This window comes from Cibotium barometz, chromosome 65 (assembly GCF_041138505.1).
Source record: "Cibotium barometz isolate CiBa-2024 chromosome 65, ASM4113850v1, whole genome shotgun sequence".
NCBI lineage: Eukaryota > Viridiplantae > Streptophyta > Polypodiopsida > Cyatheales > Cibotiaceae > Cibotium > Cibotium barometz.
The window spans coordinates 3,805,811-3,830,763 of NC_141110.1; the positions used below are offsets into that span (position 1 = coordinate 3,805,811).

General features: G+C 43.2%; 1 protein-coding gene across 1 annotated transcript in view; it reads left to right on the forward strand.

The window, feature by feature from the left end:
* LOC147602846 (histone-binding protein MSI1-like) overlaps nucleotides 1-15,346 on the forward strand; it is a 75,281-nt gene extending 59,935 nt beyond the window's left edge. The window contains exons 5-6 of the mRNA XM_086797311.1: nucleotides 14,636-14,731; nucleotides 14,828-15,346. Coding sequence (XP_086653437.1) covers nucleotides 14,636-14,731; nucleotides 14,828-15,059 — 328 coding nt within the window. The 3' untranslated portion in view covers nucleotides 15,060-15,346. The remainder of the gene's footprint in view (nucleotides 1-14,635; nucleotides 14,732-14,827) is intronic.
* The last annotated feature ends 9,607 nt before the right edge of the window (nucleotides 15,347-24,953 follow it).

Genomic DNA, 24,953 nt, shown 5'->3' on the forward strand with positions numbered 1-24,953 from the left:
GGCTTTCTTGGCATGCATGTTGACTACCTTTCACACTTCTCCGGCTACCTTGTCTATTTCCAAGGTTTCTTTGGCGCGTATGCTCATGGTAGCACATGTTCCATTGAATGGTTCTTACTAGCGCAATCAAAATGAAGGCATTTCGACTACTCTTGAAGCCTTCTCTGGCTATCTTTTCGTCACACTTGATCCATGGTGAGCCAAAGCCTCCTCAAGCTCCCGGCAAGCAACTTCTCGGCGTACAACACCCACAACAGGTTTCTTGTCCTCAGCACAATTCTGTAGAGACCACCAGACATGAAATACCTTCGTTCGAGCCTTTGCATGCTCGTCGCAAACATTCTCAGCATTACAACAGTTATGAGAAAGATCCATCTTTGAATCACTATCAGCAGAAGCCAAAGCAGCAATATGAAGCTTTCAGAAGATCTCCTCTTGAAGAGTCATCAATCTCTTCGAAGTGGGCTCACATAGTGGCACATATTTCCGACCCTAGTCGAGTACTCGGTCGTGAATGCCGCAACACTGGACAAGTTCCCCCTTGCGAGCCATGCCATGCTCCTCCTACTCTGGAAGCCTTAATACCCGCTGATAAAGCTGAAGATTCAAGAGGTTTTGGTTCATGTGTGGCATCCCAAATGCACACAACTTCTTTGGCTGTGGTCTAGGCAAAAACAAAAGCCTTGTCACCGCCCCTGCAGAATGAAGTCTTTATCTTTAACACAATAACCGATGCAGTTGCAATGGTGAATGAAGATTCTTCAAGTCTGAAGGCTTCAATTCCTACCTTGAATGGTACAAAGGATAATTCTCATATAGACTCTTGCAGTATGACTTCAGTCATTGCACATGACTCTTTGGACAATACTTGTCCTAGTCTCGATGCACTATCTTTGCAGATGGAAGAGCCTTTAAACAATACCTCTTCTTCATCTATGACAACCCTTGAAGACATCCGTGTTCCAGACAAGCCAATGGAATCCCTTTCAGATTTCCAAATGATGGTCACTAACCAAATGCAAAGTTTGGTGACACAATCCTTGATATTGGAGATTCAAGACAGTTTGCTTATGGTTTCTCTAAAGGCAAATGAAGATTCAGTCTTTTCTTGGACAAAGCTCGAAGTTACCAATGATGTTTACAAAAGTTCTACTCAAGTTACAGATATGATTCTCATGCTTTTGGTAAAGATGAGACAAGTTGCAGATGCAATTAATATTCAGTTTTGTATATGCAAGATTATTATGGTCAACAATAATGCCATGACATGGGATCTAGCAGCTAGAGCTTTGGATGCAAAAGCAATTCAATCATTTCCCTTCTTCCAAAGTCTCAACAACTACCCTTGGGTTTTATTTTAAATGGGAGGGAATGTCACGATTGTGACGTATGTATGTATCAGATTCTCTCTTCATTGCTGATTCCTGTTGCAGATACAAAGAGTAGGGAACCCCTACCCTTGACTGGTTGCGACTCTTCGCCAAAGGATGTACCTCTTCATCGAATAGCCACATCCCTTCGACGAATGGTTGTATCCCTTGATGAATGGTTGTGCCTCTACATCGAATAGACACATCCCTTAGCCTAAAGTTGTATCCTTTCGTCTAAGGTCATGTCCTTTCGTCAAAGGACATGCCTCTTCAAATGTGTCTCTTCATCTCCTATATAAGAGACCTATTGTACTCAGTTTAATACAACAAGTCAATTCAATCTTCTCTCAAGTGTTCTCCTGAAGGTTCTTGTTCTAAGTTAAGTACTTAAGTAGTAATTAGTACACAATATGAGGGATTAATAACATAATCCTCACATACTGACTTGCTCGTTCACGAGGTATGCTCTGATACCACTGTCAAATCCCCAAGGACCTCCTCGTGATCGTTCCTGGTATGAGACTTGAAACCTGCAAACAAACAAACAAACAACAAGGGCGTGCAGGCCTGACTCACCTCCCAACCATGACAACCGTGGGCGAGTCCACAGTCTTGGCTGTCCCCACCGAGCCACGAGCTGAGCTAACTAGGTTGACGTACCAACCAATCTCCTCTTCGCGACGTCCCATACCCTCACGGGCCTCGAGATTGGTGCCGGCCTTGGCTGCGTAAAGCAGGTGCACGTCTGCACTAGATCCAGGCTCCAAGACCATAGAGCTCTCACAAACTCGCGAGACTCTCTATATCTCAATAATTAACCTTGGCCACCCTCTTGGCTGGTCATCGGGCATCCACACTTGGGCACTCGCCCGTCCATACTTGGGTGCCCGCCCGTTAGTTTATCCCTAACTCAGCTCGTCAATCAGCTTGCCTAGCTCCAAGCTTCCCCAAACCTCGAAGCTAGTCTTACGTGCGTGTAGCACACGGTAGATACACACTGTGCACATGACACGTCCACACTTGGGCGCCTGCCCGTCCATACTTGGGTGCCCGCCCGTTAGTCTTTCCCTAACTCAGCTCGCCAATCAGCCTGCCTTGCTCCAAGCTTCCCCAAACCTCGAAGCTAGTCTTGTGTGCGTGTAGCACATGTTAGATACACACTGTGCACACATGACAACGAAACAACTCAATGGGCAAAGTTTTTTGGCTTGCATGCTGACCACTCTCACCATGAAATACATGCTTTGAATCCACTAGGCTATCTTGCCTTCCACTGGCTCCAACATGCACATACCTGTTTCCTCCTGTCCCACGTGGAGTAGATGCATGGCGTGAAGTGACTGACACCTCTTCCTTGTGCACATAAGACCTCAACCGTTGAGATGCTGGGTCACCATGCTTCAAACGAGGTGGATTCTTGAACATTAACTCCCCATCCTCTTCCTCTTTGAGATCACCCTTTCGGATGAAATAGGAAAGTGCCAATTCCGTTGGCTTCTTGTCCACTTCACGAGCCATAGACTCAAAGGTCATATCCACCATAGCATCAGCTTTCTTTGCTTCAATGACACTTTGTACATGAGAATCTTCATGCAAAATTTTCAGCTCTTGCTCCTTTGCCTGTAAAAGTTTCTTCATGTGTTCCAATTCAGCCCTCAATGCATCGGGTTCATCCTCATGCATAGGTTCTTTTTTCACGGGATGGATGTCCCATCAAAGCACTATCATAAACCCTCTCAAGGGGCTTGTGCCTTCCCTACAATGCATCAGAATCTCGAGAGACACTTGATTGACCCCTTGAATTTGGCACTTCCAAAGGATTGCCTTGGCTGTCCATTGAGTCAAGTGTCTATGTGATTGCTTCCGATTGTGTCCCCTCTTGAGAAAGAGAGACGACCGGTGTCAAATCCCCATGGATCTCCTCATAGAGCGTTCTTGAAACACGACTCGAAACCTACAAAACAAAACCAAACAACGTGAAGGGGGTGCAGGCCTGACTTGCCACCCAACCATGACAGCTGTGGGCAAAACCCACAAGTCTTGTTTGTCCCCACTGAGCCAGGAGCTAATCTAACTAGCAAGACGCACCGACCAGTCTCTACCCCGTGAGTCCCATACCACCACGGAGCTACTACCCTCGCGGGCCTCAGCTGCATGAAGCAAGTGCACATCTGCACTAGATCCAAGCTCCTGATCGTAGAGCTCTCGCAAAGACTCGCGAGACTCTATGAACATCTAACTAACCTTGGCCACCCTTAAATAGGCTCTTGACCGGTCACCGGGCGTCCATACTTGGATGCCCACCCATTAGTCTATCCCTAGTCCAACTCACCAATCCCTAGTCCAACTCACCAATCAGCCTACCTAGCTTTAAGCTTCCCCAAGCCTTGAAGCTAGTCTTGTGTGCGTGTTGCACATGGTAGATACACTTTGTGCACATGACATACTCCCCTTCCTCTAAGAGCTCACTCCTAAGCTCAATAAAAACCCAGGGTAGTCCCTCTGAAGGGTAGTCAATGTCTCCCGTGTAGCGTCCTCCTCAACACAATCCTTCCACTTGATCTTGTATTCCATGAGTAGCATATGCCGCTATTGTCTTTCACGAAATCCAAGAATCTTTTCCGGTTCACTTGAGGCGTATTTTATAGGCCCCCCCAAAAGCACGTGTTTTTATGTGTGTGTTTTGTTTTGTTTTTTTTAAAAACCATATGAGATGGCTTTTGGAAAAGCCACACATAAAAGCTACTCGTTTTTTTTAAACCCACACTAAGCTGCCGTTTTTTTGTGAAAAAACATAAGGTTTTCTTAAAAATTGTTGCTACGTTTTTGTTAAAAACAAAAACGTAAAGCTCTTTAAAAAAACGAAAAAGCAGCGTTTTGCTAAAAAAAACATGGGCTAAAAAAAAATGTCGTGCGTTGGCTGCCGCCACCTGTGAACTGCAGGAAAGTCGCCCAATTGCACACCTTCCAGCCGACATGCATGGTTGCCGATTTCACTTGCAGAGGCTGCCTACACAGCTGACAAGCACTCTCTCCCCCTCTCTTTCGCTTGCTGATTCACATAGCGAACAGGCTTTCTGTCAATGGCTCGTTCGCTGATTCACAGCCGACTGTAGAAAGCTCTTCACATGCTATTCAAATCAACCCTTACCAAGACCACATCTCGACGCGGGATCCAACGATGCAAATAAAAACCATATGCTGAATTCTGAAAACAAAATAGCAGTATACATGAAACAACAGCAGTCATCTCGAACTCATACCTCTTTCTTTGACCTCTTTCTTCTCTACCTACCGACTTGCACGCTGTTCGAGGCATGCTCTGATACCACTGTCAAATCCCCACGGATCTCCTTATAGAGCATTCCTCAAAACACGATTCGAAACCTGCAAAACAAAGCCAAACAACGTGAAGGGGGTGCAAGCCTGACTCACCACCCAACCATGATAGTCGTGGGCAAAACCCACAAGTCTTGGGTGTCCCCACCGAACCACGAGCTGAGCTAACTAGTAAGACACACCGACTAGTCTCTACCCCGTGACGTCCCATACCACAACGGAGCTACCCTTGTGGGCCTCGAGACTGCTGCCGGCCTCGGCTGCATGAAGTAGGTGCACATCTGCACTAGATCCAGGCTCCTAACTGTAGAGCTCTCACGAAGACTCGCAAGACTCTATGAACAATGGACTAACCTTGGCCACCCTTTTATAGGCTCTTGGCCGGTCACCGGGCGTCCATACTTGGGTGCCCGCCAATCAGTCTATCCCTAGCCCAACTCGCCAATCAGCTTGCCTAGCTTTAAGCTTCCCCAAACCTCGAAGCTAGTCTTGTATGCGTGTTGCACATGGTAGATACACTCTGTTCACATGAGAACCGGGCTCTAATACCAATGCAACTGCTCCCCATTGGTTTTTACAGCATGAATGACCCATTTGCCATTTCCACATGGAGCTAAACAGTTCCACTAACTTGCTGATTCGAAATCAGATATAGCTGTCTAGGTACATGTACGGGGGTACGGGCAGGTATTTGTTGTGCAGGTAGAGCAATATTCTGGTTGCACCTGGCGGGTACAGGCTTGCACAACAGTACGGAGCAGGTACCAGCAGTGAATAGGACTTGTACAACTAATAAGGGGCTGTACGGGCTGAAGTACGGAATTGAGTATAGGTTGTAGCCTTCTACGCGTGCTAGTCTTCAGAGAGAGAGAGAGAGAGAGAGAAAGAAAGAAAGAAAGAAAGAAAGATTTTATTAACGTCTTCCAAAAGACCGAACTCGGCCTATGAGACAAATCGGTGTACGTGTATGGGGTATCCTTTGTCATCCCAACAAAATGAAAAAGTACTGAACTAAAAAGTTGAATCTGGGTGTGCAATAAGTACAATGAGTGGTGGAGGGGATGGAGCTCTACTACTAGGAGAATGCAAAGCTATATGCATGGAGTATACAATCATGATATGCAACCTAGCTAGCTCCATCCTGTACCATACTGGGGGTATAAAATGGTATACATCAATGAAGGGGGTGTCCACAGCTCCCTGAAGAACATGCTTGAGTGTGCTCTGAAGCGAGCCAGTCGCTCCGCACCCTCTCTGTGAAACTGAGCTCTGATCTCTGTCATCTCTCTCTGGTATAGGCGTGGTGTCCGAAAGCCAGGTGTCCTCTGTCTCCTGCAGCACGTTCAAAGAGAGAGAGAGAGAGAGCAGTCGGCGAAGGTAGCTACCATCTTTCCTCCTCGCCTTCGCACATACGTGGCCTCCCCCAACCTCCTTGCGTGTAATTCATTTACATGGCAAGTTTTGTTATAGGCTTTGTTTACACCAAACTTTCCACAAGTGGACTTTGGACACCGCCACTTGTTATTGCCCATTGCCCATGATTAAATGAATGTGAACTCATAACCTTATAAACACAAAGGTTAACATGAGCTCAAAATATAACATAGAGAATGGGTTAAAAAGAATACTTACCACCTGTTCACATGGCACACCCATGGTACACTTGGGGGTGTCCCTGTCCTGTGCACTTGCCCGACATAGCAAGTAGTCACACGAAAACAAGTCACGCGAAAACAAATTTAGCATATAAAGATGGATGCATGGGCACATGTAATGGATGAAATCTCCCTTTCATGAAACTTGTACAAGACATTCTCGTCAGGCACAAATCTAGCACGACAAAATGTGATAACCTTGGCCTTCCTACGCGGTACAAACACGAGTCTTTCCATAGAGTGACAGTCCCTTGGACAAGACACCGTCCTAGCCATACACGGGTGGCACGATATAGGCTCCCATCCATATGACACAATCTTGGGCACACACGAGTGGCACGAGATTGACTTCCGTCCATGTGGCCCTTTCACATGAGACTCCGACCTGGCCTCATGTGAAAATGGCACAAATCTAGCCGCTCTATGGAGTGACAGTCCCATAGAAGTGGCACCAAAAATGAAGATGGACCAAATGGGCAGCCAAATGGTGATAGATTATCCTTAGTCTGTTAGGCAACAGGAGGGTGGATCAGGACTTCGTGAAATGCTTTTTGCATATCCCCAAGAGAACATATGATTGGTCGATTTTGCCTATGAGATGCTGAGCGTGATGGTAGGTCACGTTTGGTATGACTATTGCTAGTTTCTGTGACATTTGAAAGACTTGAAGGTATGACAGCTGCTGCTGGATGCTCTATGAGGGATTGGTACCCTAGATAGACTAAGAATTCATAGGGATCGTGACCCTAGATAAGAAAATGCAGATGTATTTGTTTACCTGATAGTACTACGTTTGACAAGTATGTTATGTTGTCCCCTAGGTACAAAGATTATTACCACATCGGAGTATGGATAGGTAATTAACTGGAACTGACATTAAGGATCCAAGTGCTACCAGATTTTTCGAGTGAGGGAAATGGTGAGACTTGTTGAGGCTAGGTGATCTGTTGATTTTTTCCCTGAGATTTGGAGTTCACATTGAGGCTTCAGAGACAGAGGATCCATTTCACATGTACATTTATTTCATGTTTGTCTGTTGCATGTGCGGAATCCTTGCTGTATTGATCCACAGCTGATTAAACATGATTAAGACAAAGGAGAGAGAAGAAGAGAGAGAGAGAGTTGGTGTCGAGGTTTTCTATATTTAATATGGTACAAAAAGGTTACTTAATGCTTGTATATGATGTAGGCCCTTGGTCAGCCCCAAAGGGTGACCTGTGGTCCCTTCTACATGTTTGATGATGACTTCTACTTCTGAATATGCTAAATGAGTGAATGTGTATATGTTGAGGATGCTAGTTGGCCAGCCTGCCAGATTTGGATAAGAATATTCGCTAAATAAATCTTATAAATGCTGCGCTTCATTCAATGCTTGCCCATGCCTGATGGCCTTCACCTAGATGCCTAGCTGCCTGCTGCCTGGTCCCCAATGGGCTGCCGACTAGTTACATGGAGGCTGCCGAGTGGTCACCAGAGCCCTCCATGAGGCTTATGCACTGATGATGATGATGATGATGCTGATACTGATGCTGATGCTGATGCTGAAGCTGATGATGTTATTGATGATGATACTGATACTAAGGATGTCCTACATGTTGTCTTAACTACTGTCCTTATCAAGGATTATGATGTTCCTGCTAAAGATTAGCCATGGCACAGGCGTGCACGTGACATTGCCGCTCTCTTTGCCATGTACATTCTTTCTTTTCCTGACCGATGTGGGATGGAGGCTGTTGAGATATCGAGCTCATCTAGTGAGGCGGTGGACACTGATAACCCACCTGGGGCATTGGCATGGTTGGTGAGTCGGTGATATGCGGCCAGTGGGATGACAGGCTGTGTGACAGCCATTCTAGAGACTGGCATAGTTATAGCGCCAGCTCATTTAGTTGGGTTCACACTAAGTATGTATTTGGTTGAGTACCCTTTCATAGTGTGTGTACTCTTATCTTTTGTATATGGTGTGTTGAGTGTTGAGTGAAGAAGAAGAAGATTTTCAGCCTCTCACCCTTGTGTGTTCTCTTTTAGGGTTTTGTGAGTGTGTGTATGTGCTTGTAAGAGCTCAAGCTCTCTTCTCCCCTGCATCTTTTCATGGTATCAGAGCCTGGTTCATGCTAAGGACTGAGCTGCAAGCAAGAGAAGCACAGAAAGCGGTACGAGGGTAAGAGCTTCATCTACTCTTCCCTATTTGTGTTAGCGACTACACCCTTGTCGGGAGCTCTACGGGAGGCACCGGCAAACGATCTCTGATTGAGGAGCTTTCTTCGCGGGAGTAAAGCTATAGGGAAACTATATTGTCCTATCAGACAGAAATTTTTCGGACCGAAATCGCGTTTCAGGCGCGTTAGGACCTCCATTTTTTGGAAAGCAGGCGATTTCGAGCACTGCAGGTAAGTCATCGATTCTATACAGAACTCTGTTTTAAGAACTGCAGGAAGACAGATTGGTTGTGCAGACATTGTGTGTGCTACAAGGAGGTCAACAGTTGCCATTGGGTGTATGTATGCACATTGAGGTCACTGGTTGTGACATTTGAGTGTAGTACAGTACCGCTGCAGAAAATACAGCAGTTTGTGCATGACAAACCAGAGTGCTATTTTTAGTAAATTTGTGTGTCTGACAAGATGTCAAATGATGGCATAAACCAGATTGTTGTTGAGAAGCTTGACAAGAACAACTTCCATGCTTGGAGATTCAGGTTGACAAATTTCCTGATGGAAAAGGGTTACTGGGACTACATAGAAGGTGAGCATGAAGAGACACCGGAGATACCGGAGATCAATCCGACTGCTGTAGATGTGAAAGAGTTCAAGGATTGGAACCAAGAAGCCAGAAAAGTTATGTATTGACTCTCTATCAGTATACAGAATACCATGATTGGGCACATACAGGATGCCAAGTCCCCCAAGGAGACGTGGAACACCTTGGTAAAACTCTATGAAACGAATACCAAGGCACGAAAGATACAGTTGAATAATGAACTTCATACTGTGGAGACAAAGAGTATGTTTGTGAATGACTATGCATTGAAGATCAAGGGTATTGTGGAATCCCTTGCATCTATTGGCGTTTCAGTAGATGATGATGATAAGGTGGAAGTCTGTCTGCGTGGTCTCGGGCCACAATACAAGGCGTTCAAGACGTCTATTCAGACCTGTGGAAACAATCCAATTTCACAGATTTTGTGTCTATGTTGATTATAGAAGAGAAGAGCTTGGGTGAAGACCAACAGTCTTCACAAAACAAAAACAGTTCAGAGCAACTGGCCTTCTATAATAGTTCAGGAAGAGGACGAGGTAGAGGAGGCCGTGGACGTGGCCAAGGAGGTGGCCGAACAGGTAATCAGAATTATGGCTAGCAGCAGCAACAACAACACGCAGGTGGAAGAGGCCAATTCAGAGGCAGGGGGAGTCAAAGAGGTCGTGGAAATTGGCAAAGACAGTATAATGATACACGTGGATGCCTTTATTGTGTGGTAAGCCTGGACATGTGTAGGCAGATTGTTATAAGAAGCAGGCTGACATGCAAAATGAAAAATTGCAGCAAAACAACTATGCATCTTCGAGCAGAAACAATGAGGATAATGAAAGGTTGTTTGTTATGTAACATGTCGTTAATGTCATGTCTAAAAATTTTGAAGCAGCACATAAAGATGATGTATGGTACGTTGATTCAGGTGCTTCGAACCACATGACAAGTCATGGGGAGTGGTTCAAGGAGATGAAAAACCTTGAAAGACCAGGTTTTGTGAAAACAGGAGATGACACTGCTCATCCAATTGCCCATGTTGGAGATGTGCCATTATCTATGCAGGATGGCAAAGTGAAGTATCTTGCAGATGTACTTCATGTTCCAAACATAACAAAGAATCTGGTTTCAGTTGGCCAGATGATTGAGCAGGGTCTGCAGGTTCGGTTTAAACCCTGATGGTTGTTATGTTGAAGACTTTAAAGACAAGTGCAGGTTGGTTGCAAAAGGCAATAGAGTGGGCAGAATGTTTACATTGAATGTAAACATGCCTAAAGTGAGTGGTGCGATGTTTGCAAATGGTTCAGAAATTGTTACAGACACAGACATTTGGCATAAAAGAATTGGACATGTGAATGTGCAGAGAATGAAGTCTATGCAGACTAAAGGAATTGTGATAGGGCTGTCAAAGTTTAAAGTTGAAGGTATGCAGAAAATATGTCAAGCATGCCAATTTGGAAAGCTTTCACTTGACAGAAATGTGAGCAGAAATGCACTAGATGTTATGCATTCAGATGTATGGGGTCCTACGAAGACCATGTCTATGGGAGGCTGCAAGTATTATGTGACATTTATTGATGACCACACAAGGAAAGTGTGGGTATACTTCATGAAGGAGAAGAGTGAGGTGTTCACTCATTTTTCAGAATTTCAGAGTTATGGTTGAAAAGAAAACTGGGAAACATGTATAGTGCCTAAGGTCAGATGGAGGGGGAGAGTACTTCTCCAATGAGTTCTCTGAATTTTTGAAGAAGAATGGTATTCAGAGACAGTTTACATGCAGATACACTCCGCAGCAAAATGAAGTTGCTGAGCGGAAAAACAGGCACATTGCTGAGATTGCGCGGGCATTGATGGGAGAGAAGAATATGCCGCATAGCTATTGGGCTGAAGCTGTTTCTACAGCAGTTTACATCATGAACAGGACTCCAACTGCAACCATACATGATGTAACTCCAGAGGAGAGGTTTACTGGCAGAAAACCTGATTTGTCTCATCTGAAAGTCTTAGGATGCATTGCATATGTGCATGTGCGAGATGAGCTGAGAACTAAGCTGGATCCGAAAGCTGAAAAATGTGTGTTTATTGGGTATTCCCTTGAGCAAAAGGGATACAGGTGTTATAACCCTGCTACACGTGAGTTAAGGATAAGCAGGAATGTTGTTTTTGATGAGATGATCAGCTGGTATGCTGCTGAAAAAGAAGCTGTTGGGGCTGATATGAGTGGAAATGTGGTTTCAGAGAATGCAAGTCAGCAACCTGTCCCACCTGTATTTTCTCGTCTATATAACTTGCATGCATATGCTTATTGCCCAAAGCTTCAGAAGCATGAGTACCACTTGCTTGGCCATGTGAACTAGCCCCTTGACCACTTTGTGCATGGCTACCCATAGTATTTGACGGCTGTCCACACATAGCCCAATGTCCAAACGACCATTTTCCCACTAAAAAGAAGGATACAACCGTGATCTAATACCATTGAAACTACACCAGCTAGGTGTGAACATCCTTGGGCACCGTCTCATAAACAATATGCACGTCAACACTTAGAATGTAAAAGCCACATTATACAAAACAATTGAATGATACATCATTGCATAGGATAATCTGCAAAAGAGAGAGGCACCGCACAATACACCACCATTGGGCCACGAACGGGCCGACCTCTCTTCCCCCCCCCCCCCCCCCCCCCCCCCCCCCCCCGCGCGGCCCTCAATACTGAAGTATATTATTGGAGTATTTAATCTGTACAAAGTTCCAAGGCTTGCCAGCTAGATAATCCGTAAATGTGAAGACAAGCTATCCAAACAAGAGCGTATCAGAGTAGACCGTCGATGCCGGACTCGTTGAATGAGTCAAAGTGGCTTGGCCACCAATCTCATACACCTGGAGGGAAGTGAACGTGAAAGTGTTGTTCCAAGACCACTCACAAACAAGCGTCCTCGTACTAGAGCCTGGCTCACACCCTTGCAGAGACCGTGGCACGAACAGGTACAAGTACACGAACAGGTACTGGTACGCGGTATCAATAGCAAGTACTCAAAGAGGTACACTTGGAAGTTGGTACCGGTTCACAGCACGTACATCTGGTACTGTAGATATAGGATAATATTCAACAAGTATGTGCAAGTACAATAGGGTTTCTGCATGTACTTGGAGGTATAGTTAGGGTTTTAGCATGTACTTGTAGGTACAATTAGGGTTTCAGCATGTACTTGCAGATACAATTAGGGTTTCAGCATGTACGCATGTACTTGTAGGGTTTTAGCATGTACTTATAGGTATAGTCGGTGGCTACAACACGTACAATAGGTACATGGTTAGGTACAACAAGTAGCATTGTACGACACCAGAGAGAAGCACACTGGAGCTAGTCGACTTGCAAATAGAGAGGTAGGGAGAGATGCACCAATTGCCAATTGTGAGATAGGAGGAGAGAGCGCAATCATGGGAGAGGTTGGAAGAAAGGATGGGAAGGGGTCCATTCACCTTGTGCCATGTGGCATAGTCCAACTTTTAATGGTGGGCACCTCCTTTTAGAATCCACACACTAATGTGCATTTACATGGTCAAATGGGTACCCAAAGTTTGAGCTGCCCATACAAGGGTTCCTTGGGCCTTGGGCACTGGTAGTGGCCGGTGCCCAATTCCACCTGTTCACATGCCACAAACAATGTCAGAATAGAGGGCTTTCGCACGGTTCACGGGTGGGCGTCCCTCACCCGTGAATTGGACACATCATAGCAGGCAATCACATGAAAACCAATCGCGCGAAATCAGTTTCAAGCAAGCAGAGATCGTGTATATGCATTGTGCAATGGAGATATCTCCCGTTTTTGGAACATGTAAATAGCAGGTCTTCCCGAGCATGGAAGTGGCTGTGTGGGAAGCCTAAACTGGGATCCCTGACAATGGGTTCCATGTCCTGGCCACACTATAGGTGACACGAGGCCTGGCCTCCCATAGGTGACATGAGTTGTGGCCTCAATACAGCGACACGAAGCTCCCTGGCCTCCCGCACTTTGGCACGAATTAGGGGAAGAACACTGGGCGGCCAAATGGTGACAATCTAAACCTTCCTCTTCGCTTATAACAGCTATTATTAGAGGCTGGAGAAGCATGAGACATTTTTTGAGACAGAGGCTTGCTAAATCAGAGGATGAGGCTGATAGATAGCCCATTATGTGGAATGACCTCATTAGAGATGAGGTTGGGCGACCTTTGGGTGCGTCTGGATATATGTAGTGGCCAAGCTAGGAGAGGTGTGCATCGACAGTTATTGCTTGGAAGACTTTTGAAAGTCTTCCAATGGATCAGAGACTTGCATCCACCTAGCACCTTAGAGGCAGTCTTAGATGGATCGATCATATTGATGCAACTATACCTCATGAGTCGATTACTGGCACATTTCACAATCAGTATCATCCTAGGTGGCTAGGTGTTTTCTCCAAGACATGAGTGCCATTACAGGTTCTAGCATTGCTGGAATAGGATGAGGAGGGAGATCGTGTTTTTTTTTTTAAATCTATCCAGCTAGGATGGAGATTAATGAGATGTGACACATAGGAGATTATTCCAGGGACTGCCCTTCATCCAATGAGAGTAGTTAGTCGCTTAGGGAAGCACTGGCATATGACTCTTACCTTGATATTGTGACCCATGGCTCTTGGTGCTTATGGCAGTATGTTGTATAGGATATTTTCATTGGGATCTTGGTGAGTGGGAGTGGATTGATGCAGCCAATCCAATGAAGAGTCAACCTTTTTTCAGCTACACTGTACGTGATGCCAGGCTCCTTTTACTTGGACAGAATCAAAGGACTCCTACATTCAAACCACAGTGGGAGAGTTATGACATTACGCCATTGATTCAAAAGGGATTTTGGCATAGACTTTGGCACTCATATGGAAGGAGCCAGATCTCCCACTTCTTTTGGTTATTCTTACATGGTGGCCTCAGTGTGGAGGGTTATTTTTGGTGCAGACCCTTCTTCCCCTGGTAGCTTCTGCGACAATACAACATTGCATATGGGGTGTAGAGCTTCTCAGAGGATTTGGGGCTCTATAGCTCAGCTTTGAGCAGATTGAGCAGAGAGATACCATCTATGTTACTTGGGGTGCTATTGCTTGGCTCACTCAGTTTGGTCCACAGATATTATTTGAGGGTAGGGAATTGGACTCCACCAGTGACCATAGTGATATGCAAAGGTGCAGAAATGCAACGATGACACATGTGCATGCGTAGGCACACAAAAAAGTGTAGTTGGTCATAAAAATACACCTCCAATGGATGTGCATTGACCTTTCAGCAATCAAAATTTCTGATAATGGTTGCAGAATGGAGATGTTGGCATTTTTAAAGTTACAATGATTTTGTACGTAGCTACATGACTGCCTTGTTTCCATGTCATCTTGTAGTGAGATTATATATTGCACCCATTAAGTTGGTATTGTCATAAAACTGTAGACTTATTTGCAGATTCAGAAGGGTCATGATTTAATGTTTTTCACATACTTTTTGTAGGGATGAAGTTTTCCAAATAGGCTGGAGCCCGAAAAACGAGACTATTTTAGCTTCATGTGGTGCAGACAGAAGACTCATGGTTTGGGATCTCAGCAGGTTTGCTACGAACCTCTTGGTGAAACAATGAAGGGTACTCACCAGTTTTTTAGTTGTTTCCCTTTTATTAGTAAGGTTTTCTTTTTATGGTGGCAGAATCGGTGAAGAGCAAACACCAGAAGATGCGGAAGATGGGCCTCCTGAGCTGCTATTCATCCATGGGGGACATACAAGCAAGATCTCTGATTTTTCCTGGAACCAGTCAGAAGATTGGGTGATTGCAAGCGTTGCTGAAGACAACATTCTTCAGATCTGGCAGATGGCAGAAAACATATATCATGATGAGGATGATGACATATCACCAGGTGACATGCCTGGTTTAGCTTAAGAGTCATAGTCACAACAAAGTAGGCAGTTTGCAGATAAATGTTTAATTTCTGTAAATTTGTAGTATTGCCCTCCAAGGTTTGGTGTTATTAATATCAATTTATGTATCTATATCTGTAAAAAGTGGAAGATAACAACAGCTTTAAAGCAATGCACTTGGAATGGTTCTAACCATACTAACAAAATTTTTTGGCATGCAAATAAGACTGGGAGTCACCATGTAGATGAAACCATTATGTGCTTACCAGCACATTCTATATTATACGCAATAAAGAAGCCACACATATATTTCCCCTATGTTAATCCATGTTCCTTTTGTTTTTCAACATGGTTGATACTATTACTTTGCAAAATGCAGAATTGTAGATCTACACTTGGCAATCATTGCTGCTGCTTTTTTTAAATGAAGGGTTTTCTCCCTATGATTACACTAGGATTGGCTTGACTTTGCTTTATGGTGAAAGGGGGCGAAAACAAGAAAAAGCAAGATGCAGTCTGTGATAACCGCACAGTCAGCCCCGATGATATCATTTTACTGGTGGGAATCTGCTCTATTTACTTGCTTTAAAGTATGACATGCAATTGATAGTGTGGCTTTATCAATTTCTGGCTCTCATGTTCTCAAGTTGATGCTTGATCACAATAGTGGCACATTCCTTTTCATGTTCCTTTGATTAATGAAATCATCTTTTTATCCCCTTTTTTCCCTTCAAGAAAACATTCCTCCGTATGTCATGACAATATGCATCTGCTAAGGTAAAAGTCCTGTGGAACAAAGAGAAGGCAAGAAGAGGGCAAAGAAGGGAGGCAGGAGAGGCTATGTACTGACATCCTTGCCTCCAAAGAAAGGTCTGGGCTCTAGATGGCACTGTACATGCCCTGTTTCTCCATGGCCCGAAAGGTACCTTGTCGGTGCTCTCATCGGCCATAGAGGGTGTGAGTTTGTTCAGTCCGGATGGAAGTGGCCCACTCAGTGGGTTCATCAGTCTTGCGGTGGGCCCTCCAAATCTGACACGTTGCTAGGTTGTTGATGGCCTTCAATGGGAGAACATGGTGTAGTGCACTCCCAATGGATCATGGGCACCTATCCCACCATGACAATTCTGTTGGTAGGAAAGGTCGAGCGTCAGTCCTGAGCTATTCTTGTAGTGGGGGTTGGGGCTTGTCTCCAGTGCCCATGCTATAGTAATTCAGTTGATGAACTTCTGATTATGTTGGTCCTGGAGGCAGGATCCTCCACAGCTTGTTTTGTGGGGTAATATTAAAGGTAGAGTTCAAGGTGCACTCTATCAATGACAGCCAGCCTGCCAATCCATGGTGGTGAACCATGCCCCTCCTGTATGATGTGAGCTGAAAGAAATAGGAGATTTTGTGGGGTGGAAGCTACTTTAGAGACATTTCTGAAACTCCAAGAGGATGGGCCTTGACATGCCGTGGGTAAAGACCACTAAGATTTGATTTACCATAATGTGGCATGGAGAACCTGGTTAAGAACTGCTCGTCCTGCCAAGGAGTGCTGAATTATGTTCCAATACGTGAGCTTCTTGTGAATTCTTGCATGAGGTGCCACTTGCTATGCGGCAGAAACAGGCAACCAAATCGAAGTGTCCCTAACTATCCATTGGAATCTGCTTCCTATGTTGGTGTGGGGAGTCTTGCTCACCCAAAATCCTTAGGAGTTGCTCTTAGTTGATCCCAATGATTGAAGTCATGCAAGTAGCCTCCGCAAAATGTCGTCAGGCTGTCTTCATCCACGAACTTGGAGTTGAGCTCCTCTAGGCTACAAACAGGAAGGCACAATCTCTTGCTCGTGGCTTCTACGAAAACTGAAAGTAAGGGCATGGCGACAACCGTGGTGAACACCCTCCCCTTGCAGTGCTGTGGATGAGCACTTGGCCATGGGCAGTGGAGTAACGAGAAGACTCTTCGAACCCAGGATTTCTTTTTAAGAAGCCCATTGTTAGATCTGTTGGGGAGGTGCTGGGTGTCTTGCCTCGGATAGCATCAGATGACTCCTTGCAACTATGTGGATGCACTAACTCGTCACTGTCCACGGTTTCAAATCATGCACTAGAGGTAGTTTCAAATCATGCACTAGAGGGCCATCTTATGTCGGATACATGTGGACTTAAGTGCAGTATCTGTTTGATCCAATCAATAATCCTCTTATGTCCGATCAAGATCACAAGGTAGTGCCCAAAAAGAGAATTCAGATCTGTCAGATCTTGGTGAGAGTGATCTGAACTTTCAGGATCCGAGTCACTTGGTTTATCGACTCTGGGTGAGAGTAATTCAGATCTATTGGATCTAAATTCAGACGAATCGGATCCTGGTGAGAGTAAACTTCCATCGAATCTTGGTGAGAGTTCACAGATTTCAATCTATCTATTATAGCCACCTGTCATGCAGACCACACAATTCTGCCGTGATCCAACATATCCACTTGTGCTACTGAATGAGTCAACTGATTTAACTGTCAACTTTGATGATTGTGGTATTCTGATGCCAGTAATGGGCCTGCAGGACATTCCGCACTGCTGCGTTCTTGTGGATAACCTATCTGATTTCTAGGGTTCCACTTTGACACCTTCCGAGATGCAAGCTCTCCAATCTTCTGGAATTCTCATAACACTAATTCTGGATTCTTAATTGTGCCAATCTACTTTGTAGATCCTTTGCCTCTTGTCCACAAGGCAACGGATACACATTCTCCAGTGATCCCACATGACGCAGAAAAGAGAAGGATGCATGATTTTCTGTCTGTTGTTCGTGCCTACCTCCTTCAGTGCTTTTGGTATTTGGTGGTCTGCTTGGAGAGCCTCAAGTTGATTTCTATACCAACATATGATGCAGTTGATGGCAACTTTTGCAATACCCCTTCATTCGGACAATGGCAGACACTCTGCACTCCTCCATTCTGGACATACTCTGCATGCACTCCTTCATTCAGGCCTACCATCTCTTATAAATGTGCATATACCTAGTTTGGACATTTGTCTCTCATGATAGGCCATGCTAAGATCCAGAGGAGTGCCTGCTTAAAAGAATACAATCCAAAATCTGGATGTAAACTTGGCATCTTTGTCAGTTACAATTCTCCTGAGTAAACTATGCAATTTAAATTTCTCCTTAAAGAAAAAGTTGCCAACATCAAGTTTGATACAAGTCTTCTTTATGGATACTAAATAAGCAACCTTAGTTAACCCATCCACCACTACCAAGATGGAATCATACCTTGCATGTGTATCGGGGCAATCCAGTGATAAAGTCCATACTTTTGCATTCCCATTCCATATGTAGAATGTCTAGAGGGTGTATCTTTCTTGGCATCTTAATTAACTCTTTGACACACTAAACACTCAAAAGCGTTTCTCTACTCGAGTCCCAGAGACGATCATGCTCATCTTTGACCCCGGCTCAAAAAACAAAAAACATGAACATGATGTAATACATCCCTTTTCAATCCTAGCCAAAAGAAACTCATCTTTCTAACATATAGGTCTTTATATATCCGTGATGTCTTGCTATGGACTTCATTTAAGATTCTTTTTTTTATACCACTTATATTTAGGATACATAGCTAATATTGAAATACCGACACCCATCTTCTAGTTTTTATCCTTGTGTCTTTTTTATCTCATGAAGCATCTTGCTTTCTTGCATAAGCAAGGTAATGATAGGTGTAGCTTGTACTTTATCTCGAATTCAAACTCTTGAAGAGTCTGCATCCACCTTCTTCGGTGCATATTAAGATCATCTTGATTGAGTAGAAATCTACTTCAGGCACTTATTTTATGTCACTAGTGTGAATCTCTATCCAAGAAGATAATGTCTCCACAAGTTTAAGGTGCATATTTAGATCATTCTAATTTAGTAAAAATCCACTTCAAGCGCTTATATAATGTCACTAGTGTGAGCCTCTATGCAAGGAGATAATTTCTCCACAACTTCAAGGCACACACCACTGCAAGTAATTCCAAGTAATGCACATCATAATTTCTCTCGGACAGTCTCAATTTGTGAGAGACACATGCTACCACGTCTTATTGCAAATCCATTGGCATCCGTGACCACCTCAAAAGCCTTGCCAAACTAAAGTAGCTTAAGAATAGGATTAGACACACTAATGCATCCTTTAGCTTATAAAAAGCACTCTGGCACATCGGAATCCTTGACATGGGGTATCCTTCTTTAAAAGTGATATCAAGGGAGAGGCAATCTTAGCCCTAATAATCCTCAAACTTCCTTCATTGTCTTTGGATTTAGTCAATCTATAAATGCTTGTACCTTAGCAAGGTATGTATATATTCCATCCTTAGACACCATAAATCCTAAGTATTGGATGTATGATCTGAGAAGAAGATACACTTACTCTTTTTGGCAAAGAGCTTATATTTCCTTAGAATCTTTGGGACTTTTGGGACGTGCATCTCATGGTTGCCAACATCCTTGGAGTAAACCAAAATAGCATCAAAGAAGATGAGGAACAAATCATCCAAGTGTTCTCTAAAAATATCTTGTATGAGATGGTTAAAGGTACCTGGAGAATTTGTCAACCCGAAAGGTATCACTATGAACTCATATCGTCCATACACAGGTATTAAAAGATGTCTTGGAGGTATCAACAACCATCTTATATGCGTGCTAGGCTATGGGTTGGGATCCAAGCATTAACTCTATCTCATGGTCCATTTCACGAGTAGGCAACATCTTAGTCGATTCCTCATGGAATACGTGAGCATACTCACTTAACCACTCAAGTTCATTGGAATGTGTTTCCTTTGTCTACTGGGTTCAGCTTGATGATATATATCATCTATTTCTTCCCTATGTCCTTTCAATAATTTTAAGGCCTTAACTAACTGTAATGGTGGAGATCCAATTACTCTGATTGCTTGCACCTTGTTTTCTCCAAGGGCCATGAAGAAAATGGTCCCCCTTATAGTAGTGAATATCGGCCTGATTCTAAGTAAGTCAATCCATCCCAAGAATCCAAACTTGCATTTGTGGTTGGGTTCTCATCTAATGAGAACTAAATCATGTCTATTTCATGGCGAGTGGTGGAAAGTTTCCTTTCCTTACAGTTGCTGATTTAAAACTAATTAACGCAAGCATCCAGACGGAACGAATGAGTGAGCTACGTCTGTGCTCTTCTCTATACACCCTACGTCTGTGCTCTTCTGAGAAATAAGGTTTCTCTGAAACATGCATCTGGGAATGGAAACTAGGGTCCACCAAAGCCTCCAGTTTGACCCATGGCTCCTCTTTGGCATGGGGAAGCTAAATGCATTTCCTTGGGTGGAAGTTCTCTTGGATGAAGCAAGAGGTAAACATTTCTAGGAGGTCTTACCAGGGAAATCTTGGGAAAAATCCTCAGCCATCTTCATGGCTTTGGATATCGACTAGGGTTTGGCATTGTTGAATAATCTGTCAAGTGGCAAATTAAGCTTCTGGATATTTTCGGGAGGTCTTATAAGAAAAACCTTAGGCAAAATCTGTGGCCATCTTCTTGGCTTTGGATATTGATGAGGTTTTGGAATTCTTAATTAACTTGTCAAGTTACAAATTAAGCATCTAGATAAATTGGTGAGCAAAGGTAACTTCATCCATGGTTGAGGCAAAGCAAAGAATGACAAGAATGTAGGAGAGAGGATTACCTTGAGCTTCTTGGAAGCAAACACACACATGTGAGTAGACAAGCACACAAGAGAAATGGATGGTTAAATTTTCTTTTATTCTCTTCTTTTCTCTACAACCATAACATAAAGAGACACGAGTAGACAAGCACACAAGAGAAATGGATGGTTGAATTTTCTTATATTCTCTTCTCTTCTCTACAACCATAACATAAAGAGATAAGAGCATATACGGTAAGGAAAAATACTCTGCTACTATAACATACAATGGTCAGTCTATAGTGTGAACCCATCGACTACATGAGCTAACTATGCCATAACTCTAGTACGCCAAAGTGGCGATCACACAACTTGTAAAGCATTAACGATATATCATCCATAATCTCACCAACCATGCCGGAAGCTATTACCCGAGCGGGTCATCAATGTCTGCAACACTAGTTGAGCTTGATATCTCAATACTCTTCTTAAAGCTCAATTTCACACACTGCACTCCAAGCAAGCTCCTAAATTTGTAGAGTTTCTCTATACCCAATTCCTTTATGAAGATGTTAGCCACTTGATCCTCTCACCTATTAGAATCTTCTTTCTCACAAAATAATAATTCACCTTAATGTGCTTTGTCCTAGTATGGTAGGCTAGGCTACTGGTTAGTTATATATTGCTCATGTTGTTATAATAAATGACAAGGGCTCTAGCCACATGCACATTTATGTCACCAAGTAGCTTCTGAAACTAAGCTACGTCACAAGCTACCCCCATAAATAGCAATGCCATGTACTATGCCTCTATACTCAACCAAGAAACTATCTAATGTTTCTTATTGTTACAACTCCGAACAACACTCCCAAAGGAAAACATAAAGGTGCTCTGGTAGATCTCTTGTCTGAGACACTACTAACCCAATCAGCATCTGTATCTCTCTACCAGTCTCATAGAAAAGTCCATAATCAACAGTGGACTTTATGTATCATCTGAGAATTTGTCTAGCCACATCAAAGTGTGGCTTCCTAGGGGTTTGTATAAATTGACTCACACATCCAACAACATAGCTTAAATCTAGCCTAGTAGTAGTCATGTAGATCAAGCTACCCACTATGCGCGTGTACATAGTGGGGTCCCTCCAAAAGTTCACGTGTATCTACGGAAAGCTTATTGTTTTGGTGCAATGTCATTGAAATAGGCTTATAGCCTGTTATACTATACTCGAACAATATGTACAACATGTCCAAGCCAAGCCGCCAAACTGCCTTTGTTAACAACAAAATGCCTTCAGGTGATCTCACTGATATTGATAAATCAAGCATGATTAAGCTCAAGGTGGTTCAAATCATATGAGAAACATGATTAAGCATATTAATTAAGATAATGCATAATGTAGGATTAAGTTAATGTCAAGATAATGATAGCAATTAAGAAGTACACCATCGTAATCTCATTACATTAGAGTTGATCCAAGTACATCCTTTTATAGCTCACATGAACCTCCCAACTCACAAGATTTATGCACCCTTGTGTTATTCATGTATCCATAAATGCTCACACTATATGTGCCTCCTTGCACTTTCCATGTGCTACCTTTTTGTCCTTTGACTTCACGTTTTACAAATGACCACCATACAAATTAATCTTTGCCAATGTACCCTTAGTCTATTTCTTTTGTATGTGCATGCTCCTCCCCTTACTCTACACATATTGCACCCTCACACATTGCATTTCTTAACACCTCCCCTCAATGCAATGAGGGTATAACACCTAACATGCATTGACCTGACCTACACTCCCTATGTCATATGGTTGGAGCGGTCTATTTAGGTTGCTCTATGAGCTACAATGTTGGCTTTGTCTTGACACTTTACACACCAGGAGAGTGGGGTTACAACCAGGGGTTAGGAGCCATGCTCCTCATATCATCTAGAAGAGATGCTCCGTGTTGCCTCCATCTTGAGAGGCCTCATCATTCTCTACCTTCTTTGTCATTACATTGTCTTCTTCGGCTCTCTTTTTATGCCAGCAATCCTTTGCTATGTGACCAATTTTGCCATAATGATGGCAGATTATCTTTGTCCTTTGTCCTTCTATAATCCTCGGTCTTGTTCCTCTTGAGAAGAGTGTTTTCTCCTCACTTGATATAGCTTGAGTTGTCTTCCCTCGAATCTACTTCTCCTCTTCTATGAATGCTTCTTCCACTTCTGTAAATGGTTGGATCTGAGAGGTTCTTCAAGGTAGCCACCAAGAAGCCATACTTCTCAGGTGTCATGCTTTTCTCCCACATGCTAACTTTATTTGAGTGTGTTCATACCTCCATTACCTCTTTCTCTCATCCTTAACCTTGTACATCATATATTTCAACACACTTTTTTCGTCCATTTACAATGCCCCATAGCCCATCCTTCATTAACATAAATTTGATTTTCACTTGTCATGTGTGGAAGGACTCCCCTTTAAACTTTTTCATCACAAATGAAGTAGTAATTTAGGGTTTTGAGAAGATCTTAACACTTGAGTATCACTCAAGGTCAGTTTCTAATCTTAGTACACGAGAGATTTGAATGGAGAGATTAGGGCTAATGCAAGAGAGATTAAACAAGAAATCCCAAAAACAAGCTCTCTATTTTTATGCTGAAAACTACCAATGTTCAAGTGATCAATTAGCCCTTCAAATAAAGGGCAAAATTGAATGTGATTATATAGACTTATAGAGAAACTCCCAAACTTGTGATTTGAGCTCTCAGTTTCCCAAAAATACCAAGAAATGAATGAGATAAAGGCTTGTTGTGACAGAGACTATTTTTGAGAGCAAGCCAGTTTTAAAGTTCAATTTGTAGCTTGATTAACTCACCAAATGGTATGAAACTTTCTAGATGTACTCCATATATACTCAATCAAACAATGGAATGCTCAATTATTACCAATGGTGGAGAGAAATCTTCAAATCCACTTCTTCCTGATGTGCTGTAGTTTTCGCTACCACAATCAGTTGTTGCTATTGAGATTTGAGGTTTTGTGGCTTGAAGTTGGAGGTCCCTTTGGTGATGATAAGCTTTGCTTTGAAGTCTCCTTAGCTCCACATAGCTCTAGTTAACTTCAAATGAGCTAATTTAATGAGGCTCTTCACTCAACGAGCGAGACAGAAGATATAATTAGTTGATTAATACAAGATTAATAATGTCTAATTTAACTACTAGTTTGAGATGGGATGAATGAAGAGGCATGGCTCTAATACCATGTTCATAAATCAAGAATGATTAAGCTCAAGGTTTTTCAAACCATATAAGAAACATGATTAAGTATATTGATTAAGTTAATACACAATATAAGATAAGCTAATAGACAACAATTAAGAGGTGGCACCATCATAATCTCATTGCAATGGTGTTGATTCAAGTACATCCTTTTATAGCTTGTTGAAATTTGAGCGCATTGTGATGAGCTATGGTGGATCAAACACTAGAATCAACATCATTAACAAAGTGATTAGTAAATAATTAAGATATAATTAGTGGGTAATTAACAAATAGATTAATGTAGGCATGGATACTCAAAAACTAGCAAATTCTCATTAGGGCAATGCCTCAATTTATAGAGTTTACATCAAGCATCTAATCCCACTGATTTCTCCATGATTCACTCCACCTCTTTTCCCTGATTCTCTCCACCTCTTCACTTTTCCCAGAATATCTCCACACTTCTTAGAATATCTCCACACTTCCTAAATCTTCTTATGCTACCCTTTATTCTCTCCCAGTAGATTCTTCTCACCTTTTCACAGGTTCTTTCACATTTACTTATCCTCTTTTACAGCCTCTAACCAAGGGCTTGTTCCCGCACACACCCTATTCACTTGTATTTTCAACACCTCCCCTCAAGTGAATACTCTCTAGCACACCTGGACCCTATACCAAGTTTTTCTCTTACTTGATAGTCCGCGACCAGTGCCTCAAGTCCCTAAACTCCATAGTCCTTGACACTCTCTCTCTCTCTATGTGTCCAAGGCTACTATAAGTGCCCGCGATCTTGACTAAAGTGCTCACACATACATCTACCACGTGGCCTACATCATTGGTGGCTCAGAGGTGGTTTTACTTTGTTGGGACAGGTTACATTGGGTTGTGGGGTCTCTCTCTCTCTCTCTCTCTCTCAGAAAAGATGATCCGACTCCACTTCCTTTGGAGCCTCCATGAAGTTTGTCGATGTCGTTCCTTCTCCACTGGGTTTGCTGTAGCAGTCTCTTGCCATGTGTCCTGGCTTTCCACATT